At 30.9% G+C, this 16,716-nt stretch overlaps 1 protein-coding gene across 6 annotated transcripts; it reads left to right on the top strand.

Annotated features, from left to right (window-relative positions):
* The first annotated feature begins 767 nt into the window (after window positions 1-767).
* On the top strand, window positions 768-13,820 carry LOC110655256 (disease resistance protein At4g27190-like). Of its 6 annotated transcripts, none has more exons than XM_058137701.1 (7): window positions 786-1,966; window positions 8,518-9,108; window positions 10,410-10,976; window positions 11,223-11,849; window positions 12,214-12,994; window positions 13,139-13,209; window positions 13,563-13,820. In XM_058137701.1, exons 1-6 carry the CDS (start codon window positions 1,910-1,912, stop codon window positions 13,144-13,146), a joined length of 2,631 nt encoding a protein of 876 aa, XP_057993684.1. In that variant the 5' UTR covers window positions 786-1,909; the 3' UTR covers window positions 13,147-13,209; window positions 13,563-13,820. The 6 variants fall into 6 exon arrangements, with proteins under 6 accessions (XP_021667190.2, XP_057993684.1, XP_057993686.1 ...); XM_058137700.1 differs by lacking the exon at window positions 786-1,966 and adding an exon at window positions 7,434-7,673; XM_058137704.1 differs by lacking the exons at window positions 786-1,966; window positions 13,139-13,209; window positions 13,563-13,820 and adding an exon at window positions 7,434-7,673 and having other exon boundaries at window positions 12,214-12,297; window positions 12,399-12,581.
* Window positions 13,821-16,716: the final 2,896 nt, after the last annotated feature.

Here is a 16,716-nt window from a genome sequence, read left to right as displayed (position 1 = left end):
AAACATCATCAAATCGAATTGAAATTGTGCCCCATGGTTTGATTCAGGTTCAAGAAATTATGAAATCGTGAATTGTCATTCTGAACTAAATCGAATTTGCAGTTCAATTTGAAGAAACCAGGCTTGCCAATAGCCAGGCCTAATGCCCAACCAAGAAGCTAGGCACAAGGCCTAACATGCCAAGCAAGCCCTAGCTCTTTGGCAACAAATGACATTCGTTGGGTCATTTAAAGTTTTTTAAAAAAGAAATTATTGCCATTTTCTTACCGTTGCTATAATGCATCTTAAAAAAATTATTGTAAAATTACTTTTTGTCCCTAATAACAGCCAAAAAAACAACTTTTAGGCATAATTTTGGACTTAAAAAATTTACAATTACTCTATAATACTCCGATTCATCCTTATTTCATTCATACAAATATCAAATTATCTAAAATTCTCTACATAATTATTCTCAAAATTCTCTTTAATTTCCCATTAAATTACTATAACTTTATAAAATACTCCAACCCACCATTTTTTTAAACTAAAATTAATTTTATTTTTTTTCATTTCTATGACTTTTTCTTTAATTAAGTCTTACACATTTCTTATTAATTTTTTTTCAAAACACAAATAATTTCATTTTCTTCTTTTCTTATTTTATTTTATTTGAAAGATTTTTTTATATTAATTTTTTTTTTATTCAAATAGCTCCAAAGTGCCCTAAATTGCCCTCTAAACCACTCCAAAATATCAAACCATTTTAACCGAGGCTTAAAGTCAAATCGACAGTTCTCGAACCGTCTCCCAATAATTTCTTTGAACTTGAATCCACGGTTCTTGAGCTGTAGTTACCCCTATTCCTACATCTAACTCCCATTAGTCATATAATCATAAATGACAAGAAAATCATATCTTCGCCGACACAAACCAGCAATTGAACCAGATTTTCAGTGATGAAAGTTTTCCAATACTTATGATTTCCAATATGTATTCGCGCAGACCTTGTTTAGATTCATTTGAAATTTGCTTGACTAATGAAACCATTGGTTGCTGCTTGAGTTCTTGATAACAGTATCGATAAGGACCAGTATCCAACTCCCAATCTTCTAATGTATGAATGTTCTTAATTTTTCTAATCACATGGAAGATAGCAAAGGATATTGTGATAATTGCAAGAAAATTTGATGAAATTGCGAACCTCATTGTTAACTCATATGCTTCCTTTTTTGATCATCCAGAAGCGAAGGCAGAGAAGAAAGATTCAAAGCTCGAGCTTGCCCATTCGTCTTAAAGCTCCAGTCCAATATATTAGTGAGATATCTATAGGAAATGACATGATTGGCAATTTGGGTTTCTTGAAAGTGGGCAAAATAGTCATATCGAGAAGATTTTATGCAGAACCATAATCAGTCCAAACCCAGATTGCATATTTACTCTTGAGATTTTAGATCTTGTCTTGAACAATCGTCCATTAAACATAGCAAAATTTAGATGTTAATTTCTAATTTGTTTTTAACAAAATTTTGATTCGTAAATTAAAAATTTATTTAATAAATTGATTTTTTTTATTAAAATTAGACTAAGTTTGTTAATTAATGAAAAATAATAATAATAATGTCTCCCTGATGATATATATATTAATTTGTTTTTCCTTTCATTTTTATTCCTCTGCATAAGATAGAAATCCATCTGGTGGAGACTCCATTGCTGAGATTTTGAGGTCTGTTCAAACCCATTTCAATCTAACAAGATTCAGCTTTCAGGACGCTCCCTCCTTTCTTAAAGTTATGTGGCTACGTGGCCGTATAGAGCAACACATTCATAGAGTGGAGCTTCTCTGCTTCTGAGGCTAATAAAATCCCTTGAATCACAGAGCCCAGCAGTGGAACCAACACAAACCGGTCCTCTGGATAAATATGCTGCAATGGCACTATTCCAAGAAACTTTATTGCCACAAAGAAGCTTCTGCCACCGTCACTCTGTAACTTAGCACCTTTCTGCTCTTCTCAATTTTAGTTTTGGAAGTGTTATTGTTATTTATTTATTTATTTATTTTGGGTTTAATGTCATACACTTGGTATGCCATTCTAGAAGTTTGATTCCAAAATCCAAATTTTCTATCCATAGACCACTCAATTTTTTTTTTTCTTGGAGTTAATTCCGAACTCCACAGACAAATTATTTTCTTTGAAACAAACGGGGCCTTAATTGTAATTTATTCTATATTTAAATTAAATCATTCTATATGTTATTTATTTCAATTTGCAAGTATGGACAAAGACCCTGCATTGAAATGAACGATCTTTTTGACACATCTCTTAGGTATTGTCTATTTGTCTGTCTTTAATTCTTGCCTTTATGTGTATGGTTGATTTTTCTGCACTCAATGATCCTCTCATTGTGCTAATCAAGCAGACACACGCTTGTTTGATAAATCCATTATAAGTTTTGATTTTCTTGCTTTGATTAAACCCTTTCCAATCCTTCTCTCCTAGCCTTGATTAAACAGAGTTTGTTTTCAACTTGCCAAAAAACGCAAAATCAGTGAAGAGAAGGGGACATACTATTGTCTCTTGCCTATTTCTTATGGTAATAAAAGCTCTTGATGCAAAATTTTGGTTGCCTCTCTTCTGATTCAGACCCAAAGAAGACAATTTTGGAGGTTGCAAAGCCTAATTTCGTTCTTCAAAGCTCCATTGACGTGCCTTCTAAACTCAATTAGTAAAAGTTTGTAACCCATTTATCTTGTTTAAGCTTATTTGATCTCCCTCTATTACATATATTTATTTATTTTTGAGAAAGGAGATCACATTTCTTAAAAATCGTATACTGTATTATCTGTTGCTCAAATGTCCTCTTCCTTCGCACCTTTTTGGTCAATTTCATATATTAGTTCCTTTTGATTTTCTTAATTTTGGTTGTTCTACAAATCGTAGTTTGCAGTGTTATTGATTTTCCATGTGTATGCAAAATTTCCCTCCCTTTAATACTGTTGACCTAGTTGCGATAAAACCAGAGAATTCTAATCTGTGAATTTTGCAATCAGTTTTCTATCATCTTGAAATTCTTTCTCTGCTACCGTGATTGGAGTCATTGATGGAGGTGAAAGGTTGAGACATCACTCTGGTTGCCATGACTATGCTAGTGAATTTCATGTTTGTTTTTGAAATTCTTCATTTCTTCTTGTATGAAAATGTGAAAATATATGTACATTACATGAACATATGTGGTTTAACTTCCATTTTACAACCATTGAAATGACCTGTTAAATAGATTTTTATTGATTGTACCAATTTCGAAAATCGCATAGTGTTTGTGAAATATAGCAGCTTAATCACCATCATACCTTTTTTTGTGTGGGTAGCCTACCAGATTTTTGTTCATGATCTATTAGGATTGAAAATTTATATAGTTTGGGTCTGTCTTTATCTCTCTTTCACTGACGTCACTAATACACACATTATAATGATGGTTATACTTAAAGATGATAATATTTTTTCTATTATGGTAATGCAGCATAATTTTTCTTTAATAAAGTGTTGGAAATTTAAATTTACAGCATTTTGCAATTTTTCATGTAATATTGGTTTGGATTGATGGACTTTTCTACATTATTTTATGACCGGCAGGCTTTGTGATCTTTCATGAAGAAGAGGATTGGTGTATTAGGTTATGGCTGCTTAGCAATTATGGTTATCACCTTGCGTTTTTTTAAACTGATTGTTTTAGTTTGAGAGGGAGTCCTTGTTAAAGCATCTTCAGGCTAGATTTGGCTCTTTGAAGCCTTTTTTTTTTATCCTTTCATTCTTGTCATCAATAATCTAGGTATTAGGCAGTCAGAGACCTTATCAAGGGGCCAGTCACATTTGTGTTTTGGACTTATTTATTAGTGCATGAATAATGTGGCTCTTTTGTGAAATTGCAGTGCATGTATGATTATAGAGTTAATGGTAGATTCAAGTCAATGAAAGGAGTTTTTTTACTTTATTTTTTTAAATCAGTTCTTTGTGCTTATATATTAATTTGAGGGACTTGAAACATTTGTTAAATTTCTCTTTGTTTAATTTTGTTTTTCTTAATTTTTGTCTTTTTGTATTTAACTTTCTGCAATAGATTTTAGTTATCCTTTTTGCTATATAAATGTTTGTTTCATTCATAATTAATTTATGTGTGGATAGTAAATAACTCAAATGAGGATCATTTTGGGTTTTTCCCATGGGTCAAGTTTAAAGTTATGAATACCCTAACTTGGACCCAAACTGGACTTGGAGAATTATCCATCCTTGGGAGCTGTGGACTTATGTACTGTGGACTTGTAATTTGTTGATGAAGGATGTAGACTTTAACTTGTAGGCTTAGATGAGCATTTTTAAAATTTGTTGTTGCATGTTGAGATTGAGTTCCTTTTTGTTAAGGAATTGTAATATATATCGTTGTTCTTGTTTTTAGCAGGGGAACAGTCCTGTTTTAGGGTAGGTGTTGCCAAAATTTCGACAGAATTTTAAAGGCTTCTAGATAACATGTTAAGAGCTACAAGAGCCTAATCCTCCATTTTGAAATGGAGGTATGCAGACAGCCTTTGGGTGTGGTCCAAATTAGGAAAATTTTATTTTCATTGTTTTCAATTTTTTTTTCTGCTTCTCTAAATCTTTGGATTTGAAATAAGATTTGTGAATTTAGCATATTCTCTCTCTCTCTCTCTCTTTCTCTCTCTCTCTCTCTCTCTTTTTATATACGTATTTAAAATAGAGGTAAGGTATTGCAATATAAATTTAATAGTTTTTCTGTGTTAGTTATGTAACTTAGCAAAGGAAGATCAAGTGTGACATTCAATGTCTTATTTTTATCCCTTGGTTTACTGTTCTCACTGCACTTGTTTGATAAAGCCATTTTCTGTTATATTTGCAAGTTTGATTTACTCGCTTTTCTGCAGATGCTAATTATGTTTTTCTCTTGTTTTACTGTTCTCGATGTGCATAAATGTTTCAGATCAAGGTGTATTCTAGATATAGAGAAAGGGTGACAGAATGGAGTATGTTATTACAATTGGTGAAATTGCAAAAACCTTGTTGTCTTCTATTGCTCGACTGATTGGCCACCTAATTTCCTATAATACAAACATAAAAAATCTGGAAAAGGAGCTTCAGAAACTGGTTGATAAGAAGGCAACTGAGGTGGACCCACGTGTGGATGAGGCTGAAAGGAACTTGGAAATTATTGCTGAGTCTGTAATTCAGTGGCAAAAGGAGGTGGATGACATCAATCAAAAGGGCAAAGAATTTCTTGAAAATGATATCGAAGTGATTAACAAGTGTTTGAATGGGCTGTGTCCAGATCCAAAGTCGCTTTATTCCTTGAGTAGGAAAGCTAAGGAGATGACAAAAAAGGTTCTTGGTCTGCTCCAAGAAGCTGCAAAATTCGATGAAATAACCCATCCTGGTCCTCCACCAAAGATAGGATCAACCTTCATAACTGAAGGTATTAGGGATTTTGAATCAAGGGAATCAATAAAGAATGAAGTCTGGGAGGCCTTGAAGGATGACAAGCTTAGCATGATCAGTATATGTGGAATTGGTGGTGTGGGTAAAACCACAATGGTAAAACAGCTTGTGCAAGAAGTTGAAAGACAGAAATTGTTTGATGAGGTTGCGATGGCAGTAGTGTCCCAAACTCCTAATATCAAAAAGATACAAGGTGACATTGCATCTTGCCTGAGTTTGAAATTGGACGATGAGAGTGAGTTAACAAGAGCAGGCAAGCTTCGTCAGAGGCTTATAAACTGTGGTAAGCCGATACTCTTAATATTGGATGATGTTTGGAGCGAGTTGGATTTTGAAAAAATAGGACTTCCTTCAAGGGGAGAGAGGAAGGGACACACAATTATGTTGACTTCACGTAACAAAGATGTATGTAATAAAATGGGAAGTGAAAAGAATTTCCCTGTGGATGTTTTAACAAATGAAGAAGCTTGGGATCTTTTTGGAGAGATGGCAGGCATTTCCATTGACCATCATTTGCATCATACAGCAACTGAGATTGCAAATGAATGTGGAGGCTTACCTATTGCCATTGTAAACATTGCAAAGGCATTAAAAAACAAAAGGAGAAACATTTGGAATGATGCGCTTGGACAGCTAAAGAATTCTAACCTACAAGACATATCAGGAGATGTGTTTTCCAAAATTGAATTAAGTTACAAGTTCTTGGAACATGAAAAGGCCAAGTTGTGTTTTTTGCTTTGTAGCCTGTTCCCTGAAGATTTCAATATTCGGGTTGAAGATTTGGTTAGATATGGAATGGGCCTGCGGTTGTTTAAGAATGTTGATAATGTGCATCAAGCAAGAGATAGGGTCTATGCGCTTATTGACGTACTTAAAGGATCATTTTTATTGCTTGAAGGTGATAACAAATGGTATGACTCTGTCAAAATGCATGATCTTGTCCGTGATGTAGCCATATCAATTGGCTCTAGTGATAAGCACTGGAACACGATACAAAGTGATGCTAGAATGAAGGAGTGGCGAGAGAAAGCTGGGTACAAAAATTACACTGCAATTTCACTTGTGTATGAAAAAATCAATGGGCACCCTAATGATTTGGAGTGTCCGAAGCTTGAACTCTTACAGCTTTCATATGATTGTCAATCACAAAGCCTTCCAAACAATGTTTTTGAAGGGATGAAAGAACTCAAAGTTCTAGCTTTGGCTTTGGGTATCCCATCATTGCCACAATCACTTGATGTCCTCAAGAATCTTCGAACCTTACGTCTTGTGAAGTTTAAGTCAGGACAGATGCATACCATTGGGGCTCTAGTGAAACTAGAAATACTCGAAATTGATACTGATTATTTATGGGAGTTGCCTGAAGAAATTGGACTACTAAAAAATCTAAGGTTGCTGGACTTGAGGAGGGTCATTAACCTTCGATACATTCCGCCAGGTGTATTATTAGGGCTGTCCAAACTAGAAGAGTTGTATGTGACAGACAAGTTCATGATGAAGTGGGAATCCAAGGATGGAAACAAAATCAATGCAAGCCTCAGTGAGCTAGAGACTCATCATATAACTGCATTGGAAATTACTGTGCCAAAAGCCTCCATTTTGCCTAAAGATTCAGTCTTTAGAAACTTAATAAGATTTAAAATTTTTATAGGTCACAAGTATGCATATGGATCATTAGTTGACAGAGACTCAGTGAATGTGTTGCATCTTGAAGGAGAAGCTAATGATATTAAAGAAAATGGGATCTTTGCTTTGTTGATGTGGAAAACTGAAGTCTTGAATTTGGTAGAAGTGCAAAATTTGAAGAAAGTTCTCTACGAGCTAGAAGATTATGGTTTTCCAGATTTGAAGAGATCATCAGTTGATGAATGTGTTGAACAAGAATTCTTAGTTGATGCATTAGAGAGGGTTCCACGATCACAAGAAATACGGCTTTCATAATTCAGGAACTTGAGAGAAGTAAAAATTCGTTCATGTGGTAAGTTGAAGTACTTCATTCCACTATCCATGGCTAGAGGATTGAGACAACTTCATAGCATATTTATAGCGGGGTGCGAAGAGATGGAGGGAATTTTCAACAAAAACGAAGTGGATGATGAGATTGAGTTTCCTGAACTTAAGGATTTGAGGCTGGATCACCTTCCAAAATTCCATGGTTTCATCATCAACAAATCATTGACCTGCAAGGTAAGCTTTTATCTTTTCAAAAATCTTGGTTGCAAGAAGCTGGATTAACAAAGTCAATTGATGCAGTATAGAGTTTTATTTAGGAATTTTAATTATTACATAATTAGGAAATCTAAAGATTTTTTATTGTCTAGTAATTTTATTATTATTAGGTCTATTATTTTCTATTTTATCTTGTTTAGTATTCTTAATTAGTTTTTGTTAGGGTTTCTATTCCTAAATTGATTAGGGTTGTAAGCTCTGTAAATAGAGCTCATTTTCTATTATTCAGGAGATTGACTATGATTATTATTGGGATTAATAAAATTATTGAGAGTTAGTTAATAAAATTATTGAGGAATTAGTTCTCTTTTCCAAGGATTGGTCCTTGTTTGTTCTTTGTTCTACATCATCAATATTAATTGATCATTAAATTATGCAAAAACATATATTAAATGTATGACTTTCAATAGTGTGCTGAAATTTATTTATACATCTTTAGTTCACTAATTTAATTACCCTCACATTATACGATTAAATAAACAAGTTTACTTTAAATGGGGGTGGGACTAATTAATTTCATGAGAAAGAGATATTTTAATTTAAGGCCATTTTATTAATATAACTTGTTAAAATTTAAATATGGATTGCAACTATAAAAGGATGGAATGGAAATAGAATCATTCTAAATAGGGTGTGTTAATGAGCTATTATAGCTTTTTTGATTAAGTGAATTAAATTTTTATAAAATCATATCTTGTTTAATTTAAAAGAATTGAATTCTAATATTCCACACATGAGAAGTTGCCAAATAAAATGATGATGACTAACATCCATTATATGAACAACATATTTTGCTAAACAGGATATGGAACAGCCAAGTGCATCTCAAATGAACAATGGGACAGAAACTGAGCTTCCCCAATATCAAGCAAGGATTGGACTAGTGGAAATGTTTTCTACATTGTTTTCATCACTTTGTCCACGACTGCCAAATTTGCAGGAGCTAAACTTGGATAGTTGCAGTTTTCTAAAAGTGGTTTTTCCTCCCGCTATAGCCCAACAACTGGTGCAACTTAAAAAGCTGATTATCCATGGATGTTCTGAGATGGAATTTATTGTTGCAGAAGAACAAGAAGAAGAAAAAAACAAGAGAATAAGCAAAATAGTGTTTCCTAAACTAATTTTGCTTGATCTTCGGAAGCTACCAAAGCTAGTGGCTGTTTGTCCTGATAGTCATATTTCTTTTGACTGGCTCTCATTAGAACAATTGAATTTACTTAGTTGTCCCGAAATGAAGACACTTTGTGCTGCAATTCCAGGCTCAACATCACTGAATAAAAGTTTTGATCAAATTGACCTTATTGGTGGCAAGAAAATCATGTGTCCAAGAAGCTCAATTACTCAAGGGTTGGTAAGAAGAGGTAGGGAGCGAAAAAATGTCTCCAGCAAAAAGGTATGTGCTTATTTTTAATCTTCGAGGTTTAAAAATTAACACACACACATATATTCTATTTGGAGTAATTTTTTATTAATAATTCAATTGTGGATAATAATTTTAAAGTTCCATATGAAATTCTGACACAAAATAACTAATTTTTAATGTTTTAAACTTAGAAATTGCACCAAACTATCATAATATTTTTAGCTTATGGTCATATCATATATTGCTCATTGACCATTATTTTACATGTATTTTTCACATGATTTTCAGTGATTTTAAATTATAATTTTTTTAAAAGTTCAATTATAAATTATAAAGTCATGTTGAAACACTGAATTTTTCAACTTATATTGTTTTATGAATAAATTTTAAATGATATTTATTGTAAATGCAAAACATACTTAATAAGAAGTTTTTATCCTATATTTTTAATTAAGTGAATTTTATTTTATTAATAATTATCCTTGAATAAGTCTAATGATAAAATGTACAAAATTCCACAAATCAATAAAAGTAAATCAATCCTTAAAAAAAAGGGAACAATTAATATTAATCCTGTAGGATTTGGTTTTGTCAAAATCCTCCCTGTAGGAAAAAGAAAATGATAAAGACAAAAATGGAAAAGCAAGCAACTTTCACGGTTTAAAGAACTGTGGAAATGAACAGTAAGCATAAGCTTCAATTTTAATGTTATTGTATAGATGATTTAGAAGCATATACAGAAAAAATTAATTAATATTAAGATGCATATGTGTGTGTGTGTGTGCATGATATTTACATTCTATTTGGAATCATATTTTATTAGAATTTAAATAAATTTGAGTCGTGAATTCAATTAAAATAATTTTATAATAATTTTTCTGTTTATAATAAATTATAAAGTAGTAAAATCCATTTCAATATCATTTTTTAGAACAATTAAAAATAGTTGAACACATTTATGTTTTTAATTTGTCCTTATTTATAAATTTGTATATCTTGAGTTTAATTTTAATAGCGGTCAACCTTAAAATTTATAAATTTTGTACTAATTTATATCACTTTTAACACAATTTTTATTTCTTTAAAAGTAATTTCTTTTTAATTTGAAAAATTGAAATAATAACACTACCAGATAAATTATATTTAGATGAATACTCTCATATTTTTCATATACTCTCCAAGCACATTTTATCAATACTGTAAGTTCTCATTGATTTCTTATTGTTGTATTGAGATTGCTGAATGCTAACCCTTGCATTATTAGTAGCAATTAATGAATTATTCCTCGATGAGTTAGATCCATTATTATTAATAAAGGTGTTTATTGACAGGATATCAAACAGCCGAGTACATTCCAAATGAACAATGGACAATTTCAATCAAGTATTGAACCAGCGGAAATAATTTCCATATTACTTCCATCAAATTGGCTACTATTACCAAATTTGCAAAACCTTCATTTGGGTGCATGTAATTCGCTAAAAGTGATTTTTCCTCCCTCTGTGGCCCAACAATTGGTGCAGCTTCAATATTTAAATATCCGTGGATGTTCTGGGATGGAATACATTGTTGCAGAAACACAAGAACAAGAAAAAAACAAGGGAACAAACAAAGTAGTGTTTCCTAACCTGTCTTTACTTGAACTTGTTACACTACCAAAACTGGTGGCTTTTTGCCTTGACAGTCATGTTTCTTTTGATTTTCCCCTGTTAAAACGATTGAACTTGTATGGTTGTCCCAATATGAAGACATTTTGTTTTGCAATTTCAAGCTCATGGGCATTTAGTAGAAGTGTTGATCAGACTAATAATGGATTTGATGGCAAGCATGCACATAACTCAATAGTTCGAGGTTTGCTAAAAGGAGGAAGAGAGCAAAAATATGTTTCCAGCAAAGAGGTATATATGTGCTTCATTTTTGAATTTCTAATAATGTAGAATTTAGAAATATACATGGGAAAAGTACTTTGTGTTACTATTAGGATCTATTCAAATAAACGAGTATCTGAAGTAAATGGATACTTGAATTTAATATTATTTTTAATTTATTTTATAAATTTTCAGTTACAATATAATTCATATTCATTTTAAATACATACTTATGTAAATGGATTTATCTATTAATATAATATGTTGATTTGGAAGGTCTCACTAGTCAAGAACGAGGAGGATCCATCTGTTAGCCAGATTGATGAGAAGACAGAGACATGTTATGCATTTCCATCCAAATTGATTGAAGGGTTTCAAAATTTGGAAAACCTTGAAATGGAGAAATCTGATACATTGGAAGTGATATTTTCATTTGACGGGTTGATTCTTCAGGAGTACCATGCTACTATTGGAATCCTCAATTCTTTAAAGGAGTTGCATTTAAGTAGTTTATCTAAGTTAATGCATATATGGTTCAAGATTCCGCCAGAAATATCAGCCTTCCAAAACCTGCAACTGTTGAGGGTAAATTCTTGTGAAAATTTAACGTATCTTTTCTCTCCTCACTCTGCCAAACTTCTAGTAAAGCTCCAACAAATAGAGGTTACTGGCTGCAAGAGGATGATGGAAATTATTGCGAAAGAGGATGAAGAAGAACAAGAAGCAAGCATGAACAAGATCGTGTTCCCTCAGCTAAAATCTCTGATATTTGCGAATTTACCCAACCTCAAGAGTTTTTACAGTGGGACTTATGCTCTTGAATTACCAAAGCTAGAGAAACTAAAAATAAGTGATGAGAACTATCCATTAATGGGAGACCTTAATGCAACTGAAAAAGAAGTGGTATGTTTTCTTTTCTAATAACTTTATTCTGCAATTATAATTCTACTCTCACTAAGGTTGTGAACTCTCCTTTTCTTTTTGACTGACTCTCTTTTCTTAGACTAACACAAATTAGAATTGATTGGTGGAAAATTACTCTGGCTTTAGTTTCCTATATTTAGGATTTTAGAATATAGTTCTAGTAGGTAACATCTTAAGGTAATTGAGTCTCCGCACCACTTATCATTAGGCCAAAGACCTCTTCAATAATTAGTAATTTTGCATAATCAAGTTAATTAATACTTAACATTTCGCATTCCCAAATTATAATGGATGTTTGTGTTTAATTGTTTACTTTGTGGTCATGATATTATGAGCATTGCAGATGTTGACAAGATTACTCATCCATTGCAAGAAAATTTTGAGAAGGATAGAGAATGGCCAACAATCAGAAGGCGATTTAAGCAATGTACGTGTTCTGGAAGTTGAAAACTGTGAAAATTTGGTGAATCTCATTCCGTTCAATTTGATAGAGTGCCTTCAAAAGTTGGAAAAGCTTATTGTGCGTAGGTGTGGTTCATTGATGGAGATGTTTGATTGCCAAGGAACGAATACTGATGTAGGATATTTTGTAACATTCTCTCATCTTGAAGAAGTCCAACTGTCAGATCTACCAAAACTGATGAACATATTCACCAAAATTCCAGAAAATGTCATTGGCTTTCGGAAGCTGAGAAAGCTACAAGTTCATATATGTGCCAGTTTGAGAAACATATTCTCAGTTTTTGTGGCTAAGGGTCTTGTACAACTCCACGAACTAGATATAGAGAGTTGCTATATGTTGGAGGAAATAATAGTTGCAAAAGAGGATGAACAAGAAGAAGAAGAACCAAGCAAGGAAAAAATTGTGTTCCCTCAATTAAGGTCTTTGCAACTTCGAAGTTTACCCAATCTCAAGTGTTTCTACAGTGGGATTTATGCTCTTGAATTTCCATTATTAGAAAAATTGAAATTTTGTGCTTGTAATGGGATGAAGACTTTCTCTTATGGATCCTTAAGCATGCCAAAGCTAAAGGAACTTAAAATAAATTATGCTTACCATCAATTAATGGGATCTCCAGACCTTAATGCAACAATGAGTCAATTGTTCAACATGAAGAAAAGAGGTATGATTTTTTTTGCTAATAGCTTTTATTCTCTTGCCCCACCAAGCTTTCTCCTTTATATGCTAAGTCCTAATTTCTTTTAACTTTATACATGCTTTGCTTTTGTTGTATATTGTCCTTTAGAAACTTTAATTTATTGTGCAGGAACTTGATGTTACTATGGATGATAGTGAGGATGAACTTGACCTTATTTTCGGAAGGTGGAATTTTAAAAGGTAACATTTAATTTCATAACATATAAGTGTTTTTATTTTTTCTTTTTCTGTTGTTCGAAAAATCTATTAGAGTTATAAACTAAATTACATTAAACTAATATATGTGGAAATCACCTTATTTCAGTATTGTAAACTTTGAAATATTTTGACAAAATGGATATGTTATTTGAATTTTATATTATAAGTTATTTATCAAATTAATAAATTAAATAATATTTCATGAATTTAGCGAACCAAACAATAAATCACATTCAAATATGATGATCTATGCTAAAATCAAATCTAAATCTTTATCAAATCCTGACATTTAAATTCATACGGTAACATATATATGATATTATGGTTGATTACAGGTGATCAACTATATCTTAAGGAGGATGAATCAGATGTTTTTGAGAAAGCAGGAGCTGAAGAACTACTTCAAGTCCTTCAGGATTCCCAGCTTCGGGCAGAAGAGAAAAGTGGTTTTTGCATATGTAATATTGGGTTATCATCTTTAGATATATATTTTAACTAGACACCCTTTCTTTTAGGTAAACTTATTTTAGAGACTAACTTTATCATATTTATATAGATTATTTGCTCAATGATTTAATTTATCTTTCAAATCATATGGATGCCTTCTGCGCTCAAGGCTCTTTTCTTTTCAAAAACCAAAAAAAAAAAAAAAGGGAAAATAGGAACATTGATTCTTGATTCTAAATTCTGAGCAATGTACTGACATTTGCTTGTATGAATGCCGAATCTAAAATTCTTTACATTTTTTTTTAAATGATCCGCTTGCCATGATGCTATTCATTGCAAATCACTATATGTGTCTCCATTAAACTTCTAGTATATAAATAAGTTGAGCTATTCACAAACTATTCAAGGTTTGATTCAATAAAAACTTGGTTCAAGTTCAACTCATTTGTAAATGAGCTGAGTTTAAATTTAAATTTTAGGCACATTTAATAGATAAATTGAACTTGAGCTCACCAATACTCGATGCCTTAAAATTCGTGAGTATGCTTATTTATAAGCTCATGAGCACACTTGTTAAATAAGCTCGTAAAGTAGCTTAATAAATTGAACCATTTATTAATTCAATATTATATTAAAAATAAATTATTTATGTTAATTATTGTATTATTATAAATAAACTAATATTATTTATATTTTTTCTATAAAATAATATAGTATTAATTATTATTTAAAATTATGATATAATTAAATATTATAAAATTAGATATTCCCTCAATTAAGGTTTTGTGACTTTGAAGTGTACCCAATCTGAAGACTTCCTACAATGGGATTTATGCTCTTGAATTTTCAACATTGGAAAAAGTGAATTTTTGAGCAGCCTAATCACATTAAAAAATTTTTGCTTTTTTACGATTTAATTTCATCGTTTAAATTTTTACAAAATACTAAATTTTCAAAGATTATAAAAATTTTATTTAATTTTGAAATTGAATTTGGGAGAAGTGTGCTCTTGTTGGTGTAGGGATGGCAACAAGTTGGGTATTCACAAGTACCCGATTTGACTGAATCTTAATAAAAACTGATTTGCGTAGTATATAAATGGATTTGGGATAGATTCGGATTTAAAGAATAATACTCACTCATGACGGGTTCGGTTTTGCATGCTAGATATCCGTTACGGGAATCCGTTTATGTAAATAATTAATTAAATAAAAAATAATTTTTTATAATAATATTTATAAATTTTTATATATTATACTTCACTAAATAGAATGTAAATATTTTATATAATTATCAAAATTTTAAAATATAAATTATTAATATGTAGATTATTAATTAAAATATACAAAATTAAACTGATTTGAGTATTTTTCGGGTAATAATAATCAGGTTTGAGATAGGTAGGGCTAGTTGAGGATAAATTTTAATCGTGTTTGGGATGAGTTTGAGTAATGGGAATATTAATCGAGTTAAGGTTTGGGTATAGTGATTTTCGTAGATACTTTACGTGTTCATTTAACATGCCATGTGACATTTTTTATTACTAAATAGTTGAGTTTATATGTCACATCACTAAAAATTAAAAAAAAGGCAAAAGGCGAAAGGCCTATTTAACTATTAAAGTTATGTCATAAGTTTTTTAAGTATTTTGAAATCCAATTAAGCCCTTCAACTTTTAAAAAAGATCAAATAGACTTTCAATTTTTTTTTTAAATATCAAATAAATCCGTGGGGATAAATAATCCCTTTAACATTTAAAAATAGATAAAAAAGATTAAACTATAATTTACCTCTAATATAAATGCAGACAAGGCTATGTACAAAGATCTTTTAATATAGAGGTCATCATTAGTAATCCTGCATATCTGATTGCAACATTTCGATGGATATCTATTAAATCTTAGAGCAAATTAATAAGTTATTTTTTACCGAATGGTTCAAGAAGCTTATCTATAGAAACTATAACAAAGATGATGAATCCATATAAAAGCTTATTGAATCATTCGGCAAGAACAACTTATCAATATACTCTATGATAAAACTAATAGAAAACTAATAGAAAACTTCAGCTGACACGAATTTTAAACTACTCTATTTTTTATATTTAATTAATTTTTTAGATTCAACTAATAGAAAACTCTAACTGACACGAATTTTAAACTCGATCATATACTATCAAAACTCATTTTGTTAGAATTTAATGAATTAATATATGTAAATACCTTACCCATTGTCGTCCTTAAATTATATTTACAGAGAAAATAGAAAAAGAGAAGGAATTAGAATTTATGATTCTTTCACCGGAGGGAGTTATGGGTCCATTCTTTGTTCATATGCCTAAATTGTAAATGCATTTAGTATGCAATTTAAAAAAAAAAAAGAGTTTTTGGGGATAATCAAGTAATTTTAATATAAACAGCCTTGATTAAATCATTTCTTGTAAAATCTGGCCAATTTTAACTTAGATTTGTTTTAAGTTTAAAATTAATCCCATAAAAAAAACTAATACAAATAAATTCTTATTATTGATCAGATTCTTTGAATTGTCCACTTGTATGACCACAAATTTATGATTTCCATCGAGTTCTTTAAGTAAAATAGCACCTCAATATTCGTCACTAGCATTAGTCTAGAGGATCCTTTTTTCTGTGTTTAAAAACTAATTATAAAAATAATTAATCTTAAAATAAATAAATAAAGAGAATAAAATTTAAGATTTATTCATTCTCTACATTTTTAAAATAAACAAAAATTAAGTTATTTTCAATATTTTAATTTTTATTTTTTGTATAATAAAAAGTTTAGATGAGGAGAGACTCTTTATTTTAGGATTAAGATATATCATCAATAGATCACTTAGTAAAAAAAATAATTAATAAAGCTTAAACTTTCAACTTAATGGGAGCAATGGTTATGTCTTATTAATTAATAAATTTTCATTGGCTTTAATAATTATTTATCAACAAAAATGTTTAATTATTAACTACGCAACTGCACGTTCATATATAGGGGCAGAGAGAAGGAGGGGCTAGTGGGCCATGG

Source organism: Hevea brasiliensis, chromosome 16, assembly GCF_030052815.1.
Source record: "Hevea brasiliensis isolate MT/VB/25A 57/8 chromosome 16, ASM3005281v1, whole genome shotgun sequence".
Lineage (NCBI taxonomy): Eukaryota > Viridiplantae > Streptophyta > Magnoliopsida > Malpighiales > Euphorbiaceae > Hevea > Hevea brasiliensis.
Note: the sequence above shows the minus strand (reverse complement) of the source record. Positions and strands in the feature narration are given on the sequence as shown.

What these genes read in the sequence shown, in the direction of transcription:
- LOC110655256 (XM_058137700.1), top strand. Translation starts at nt 7,494, where the DNA reads ATGGCTAGAGGATTGAGACAACTTCATAGCATATTTATAGCGGGGTGC. An exon ending in ACAAATCATTGACCTGCAAG is followed by an intron (nt 7,674 to 8,517) that starts GTAAGCTTTTAT and finishes TTTGCTAAACAG; the next exon opens with GATATGGAACAGCCAAGTGC. An exon ending in ATGCAACTGAAAAAGAAGTG is followed by an intron (nt 11,850 to 12,213) that starts GTATGTTTTCTT and finishes TGAGCATTGCAG; the next exon opens with ATGTTGACAAGATTACTCAT.